This window comes from Lactuca virosa, chromosome 3, assembly GCF_052849685.1.
Source record: "Lactuca virosa cultivar CGN04683 chromosome 3, Lactuca_virosa_CGN04683_v6, whole genome shotgun sequence".
In the NCBI taxonomy this organism is placed as follows: Eukaryota; Viridiplantae; Streptophyta; class Magnoliopsida; order Asterales; family Asteraceae; genus Lactuca; species Lactuca virosa.
In genome coordinates this window covers 123,570,677-123,575,970 of record NC_136428.1, presented here as the reverse complement: position 1 = coordinate 123,575,970, position 5,294 = coordinate 123,570,677, and the positions used below count along the sequence as shown (strand labels likewise).

General features: G+C 35.7%; 1 protein-coding gene across 1 annotated transcript; it reads left to right on the top strand.

Annotated features, from left to right (window-relative positions):
* Positions 1-3,729: 3,729 nt before the first annotated feature.
* On the top strand, positions 3,730-4,728 carry LOC145164001 (protein FAR1-RELATED SEQUENCE 5-like). The gene is made up of 3 exons (XM_079082733.1): positions 3,730-3,929; positions 4,122-4,380; positions 4,558-4,728. The coding sequence occupies exons 1-3, from the start codon at positions 3,730-3,732 to the stop codon at positions 4,726-4,728; spliced, it is 630 nt and encodes a 209-aa protein (XP_078938859.1).
* Positions 4,729-5,294: the final 566 nt, after the last annotated feature.

Genomic DNA, 5,294 nt, shown 5'->3' with positions numbered 1-5,294 from the left:
CAAGACTCACACACGTCATCGTCGTCCCTAAGGTCGAATGACTCCAAGACTCCACCCTTTTGGAGTTTGGCTATGCGTTTCTTGTTAACATGGCCAAGGCGACAATGCCACAAGCATGCTTTGTCCAAACTTGTGGACGAATCAATATTCAAAACATCATTTCCTAAATTATCTATAATTAACACAGATTCATAAATGCCATTACAAGGTAATGCATTGAAATAAAAGACACCATTCAAATAAGCATTAATAGAACCATTACTATTATCAAACGAATATCTGAAACCTTGTCTAAACAATCCATGAAAAGAAATGATGTTCCTTGCCATATCTGGCAAATAGCATCAATTATTTAAATCTAACCCTAACCCATTACTCAACACTAAGGAATAAACTCCGATCTTGGTTACTGGTGAAGACTTCTTGTTTCCCATGATCAATTTTATCCTTCCATGCTCCACTTCCCTACTTTCTCTTAGCCCCTGCAAATCAGAACAAATGTGGTAACCACATCCAGTATCAAGGACCCATGAAGTAGCAAGTGATGAGTTATTAGATTTAATTAAATACATACCTGCAAAGGTGGGCTTTATCTTCCCATCCTTAATATCCTGCATATATTTAGGGCAGCTTCGTTTCCAGTGGCCCTTCTGGTGGCAATAGAAGCACTCTACTTCCTTGGGGTCAGAAGAGGGCTTAACAGAACCTGCTTTGGTCCTATTAGAAGAGGAACCATCTTGGGTCTTACCCTTTTGGTGGCTCTTAGAAGGAGCCTTCCTCTTCTTACCCTTTCCTTGCCCAATTGCCAACACAGGAGCAGCTACAGTAGAGGATGATGCAATAGATTTGTCCTTGAGGTTGCTTTCAGCTGTCCTCAGGAGCCCTTGAAGTTTACTCAGGGTGACCTCTTCTTTGTTCATATGGTAGGTCATTCTAAACTGGTTGTAGCAGGAAGGCAAGGAGTGGAGGATGATGTCGATAGCCAAATCCTCATCAAACTTAACATTAAGTTTGAGAAGACGATCAACATACCTTTACATTCTTTGCAAATGAGCAGTTAGGGATTCTCCACTCCCCATCCTAGCGGTGATCGTGTTGGTAATGATCTCATTGCGCTCTTGCCTCGCGCTTTGGTGGTACCTGTCCAGCAAATCTTGATGCATCTCATATGGATACATGTCCTCATAGGACTTTTGGAGTTCGAGGTTCATGGTGGCCAACATGATGCAATGAACTTTCGTAGCATCACGCTCGTGGGCCTCAAAGGCGGCCATCTCTTCAGGAGTAGCTTCTTCTGGGTTGATCTTTTCTAATTTCTCATCGAGGACATATTCTTTGTCCTCGTAGTGAGTTATCATGCGAATGTATCTCATCCACTCGTTGAAGTTCGATCCATCAAATGTCACTTTTTGACACAGGTTCATCAACGAGAATGACCCAGAAGTGTTGTTGTTTGCGTTTGCGTTAGACATTTGAAATAGAAAGAAACAAAGTTTGATTAGAAATGAATCCCCAATTAAACACCCAAATGAGAAATTAGGGCTAGGATCCAACAACATTATTTACAACTTAGAAAAGGGATGCCGTAATCTAAAAGTAAATAATTTGAAGGTAAGTGAATGACGATTCACTAATTTTCACCATGAAAAACGAAAAAGAGATTAAGTTTTAAATGTATTTGAAAATTCCTAGATTTCTTTTGAGATTCATTGAACGTTTCAGTGGCATGTTTAAATCTCGATATGCACTTCAAATTTGCGACTGGGATGCTGAGGATCGCAAACAAGTTGTGAATAACCATGCGAATCAACATGGTGCTCCCAATGTCTCTATTACCTAATCAATGTGCCGGTTAGCCACGCACGCTCCATTGATCTATAATAAACATCAAGCCACCCTTTGTCACCAATGTCAATCCCAAATTAGTGTGCCGGTTAGCCACGCACGCTCCACTAACGTTTGACAAGGGTACAAAGTGTAATTCCATGGAATAGCATCATTTTCACATTTTACCCTAAAGTAACTAAGATTGGGAATTTATAAAACAATGTAGTTACTTTAATATTTCCATTATACTTATAATGAGGAATTAAGTGCCCTATCCTATCCGTTCGGCTAACGACCCTCCACCAATCAAGCAAGCGATGGGTGTGAGTGTACACCCATTAAGCGTCATTTTATAGGCAGCAACCTTATACCCACCTTATAGACCGGCTTCGTGAATGAGGCCTACTAGCGATAAGACTAGCTTATTCTTATATATATATATATATATATATATATATATATATATATATATATATATATATATATATATATATATATATATATATATATATATATATTAATCTTGTAATAGATAGAGTATAAGATTGAATTTTAATCTTGTAAAATTCTAAGGGTTGAAATTTAAATTTTTAAAATTAAACTTTTAATCAAAAAATTAAATTTCAAAATTTGAGGGCAAGTTTTAAACTTTTCAAAACACAAGGGATCAAATAACAAATAATATAAATCAAACATTTAATTTAGTGATTATCTATATTTGACCTAATCCAATTTTAGTCACAAGATAATTACCATATAATTTAAATAATCCATATTTATCATATAAAGAAACTATTATTCAAAAGATTTGGAATTATCTTTTGTTTTGGTAAGGATAATCATTTGCATACAATAAAATTCGGATTTTATTATCAAAAAACGATTTTGGCATCAATCCTACAGCAAACCAGCAAGTAAATCCCGAAACATACTCTGTCAGACTCCCGGACTCGCCGAGTCAGTCCTGAACTCGCCGAGTAGGGCCAACTCGCCGAGTCCAGATACTGACTCGCCGAGTTGAGTCGGGCAGAGGCAAGAAAAACGATTTTCAGCAGAAAAACGACAATTGCATCACATACAACAGAAACCAATCAAGGCTCTGATACCACTGATGGGTTTTATGCATAAGAACAATCCTATGTGCTCATACAAACCCTAATTCTTGGATCTAGGTTTCTCTATTGAACATGCAATGAATCCAAGACTTATAAACCCTAATCTAGCATACATAATTTCGAAATTAACATATAACATCAGATCTAGATGTTTACCTCTTCAATGGAAGCTTGAATCTTCTTCTCTTGAGCTTAGAGTCACAATTGTAACTCCTCTAATGGATCACAAACACCACACAAGCAAGAAGGCAACTTGAGAGAGGAGGGAGAATGCTTAATTTCGGCCTAGGGTTTCTCTTGGGAAGCAAGTGCCGAAAATTGAAGCCTATGGGTCTTATTTATACTGTAGGCTGCTAGGGTTTCAGTCTAAACCCTAATGGACAGCTTAATGACCAAGCAGCCCAAGGAACCTTCTGGAATAAGGCCCTTGGACGAAAATATAATGATCCCTCATCATAATTTCGTTCTCCCTTAGTCCATTAGGTTTCCCATCCCAAAACTCAACTATCACACACTTGACAGTTTAATCCCCTTTATTTAATTAATCTCTTTTAGTCACCAAATTAATTCCTAATTAATTTATGACTAATACTAATTAAATAAATATGATTTCTCCTTTAATATATTATTCTTATAATATATTAATAAACCATAATATCCTCTCTCTTTCTTTAAATTACCTTGTCAAGTTGCTTTGGTGAAGGCAACCCAAAAGGATCATGCATAACCGGGTCAAGTACATACCAAATATAGTTACGGGCTTAGACACTAATCCAACAATATCAACATGGTTATAGGTTATAAAGATGCTCAAATGATAGTAAACACAATGAATGACCGTCGAGCTCACTATCCAAATTACTCATTTGAGTTTAATTGTCAAGATGATGTTTTGGACTCTATGTTTTGGGCTGATGAAATGGAGAAGACATATTATGCTGAATTTGCTGATGTTATCTCGTTTGATGCGACTTTCCGAACAAACAAGTAAGTTATTCTATCTACTTTTTTGATAACTTATTCATATATGAATATTTTAACTTTATGTTTAATGTTCAGTTTTTATTGTTGAAATTATTCTAATAATATACTGTAACTGTATTCATACATGAATATTTTTATATTCACTTATGAATGCATCAAAAATTGACTTTGATGAACACTTTTTTTGTGTGTTAGGTATCGAATGGTTTTTGTTCCATTTACTATTATTGACCATCATAAAAAATCAGTTACTATTGGAGCGGGGTTGCTAAGCAATGAAAGCATTGAGTCCTACTCTTGGTTGCTTAAAGCGTTTCTTAAAACTCATGGGAAAGAACCAACACTTGTTTTAACCGATCAAGATGTTGCAATAAAACAAGATATCGAGAATGTGTTTCCTAATTCAAAGCATCGATTATGTATGTGGCATATAATGAAGAAGTTGAAAAACAAGGTATTATTTTAGTATATTTCAGATATGTTAGATAGTATTTAGTTATTCATAGATGAAGATAGTAATTTTTACAAATATTAGTATATTCATTTATGAATATTTATTGTTATTTTACTTATTAATATTTATTCATTTATGAATAAATATAGAAGTTTATTTTATTTTTGTTTAATACAGATATCATATGATTTATTTACGAACATAAACTTTAGAAAAAGATTCTCGAAGCTTGTTTGGGACATTAATATGAAACCTGATGTCTTTGAGGTGAAGTGGGGTTTGCTTATGAAGGAATTCAATCTGGAAGACACGGGATGGTTTAAAGACATGTTTACAAAACGTGATTAATGGATACCTGGATAATTTAATGATATTGCAATGTCTGGGTTTATGAAGACTACGTCTGTAACGTCCCAAAATTTAAGACCAAAAATTTCATTTTTAATTAAGTTATTATAAAACCAACGGTATAAAACATTCATAATAACATCCCATGTCAAAACCAAAGTGTCAATAATCAAAACATGTTATCATAAAACAATATCAGAGTGTAATCCCAAATATCTCATATGCGGAAAACATAGTGTGATGCATTGCGATTGTGCCGGCTCCTTTCCTTTGAAAACGAAGTACTTGAAACCAAAATTGAAAACCGTAAGCACGAAGCTTAGTGAGTTCCCCCATCATACCACATACCATACAAATATCATAATGTCAGGCATATTTGGGTGTCCGACCTACCCCTTCGGTCTCTTTCAACCGATAACCGCCTAGCATATCTGGGTGCTGGCCTACCCCTTCGGTCTCTTTCAACCGGTAACCGGGGACTATTTCACCCCTAGTACTACCACGTAATACCCTAGCATATACACATAAATCACATACTGCCTAGCATATTTGGGTGCTGGCCTACC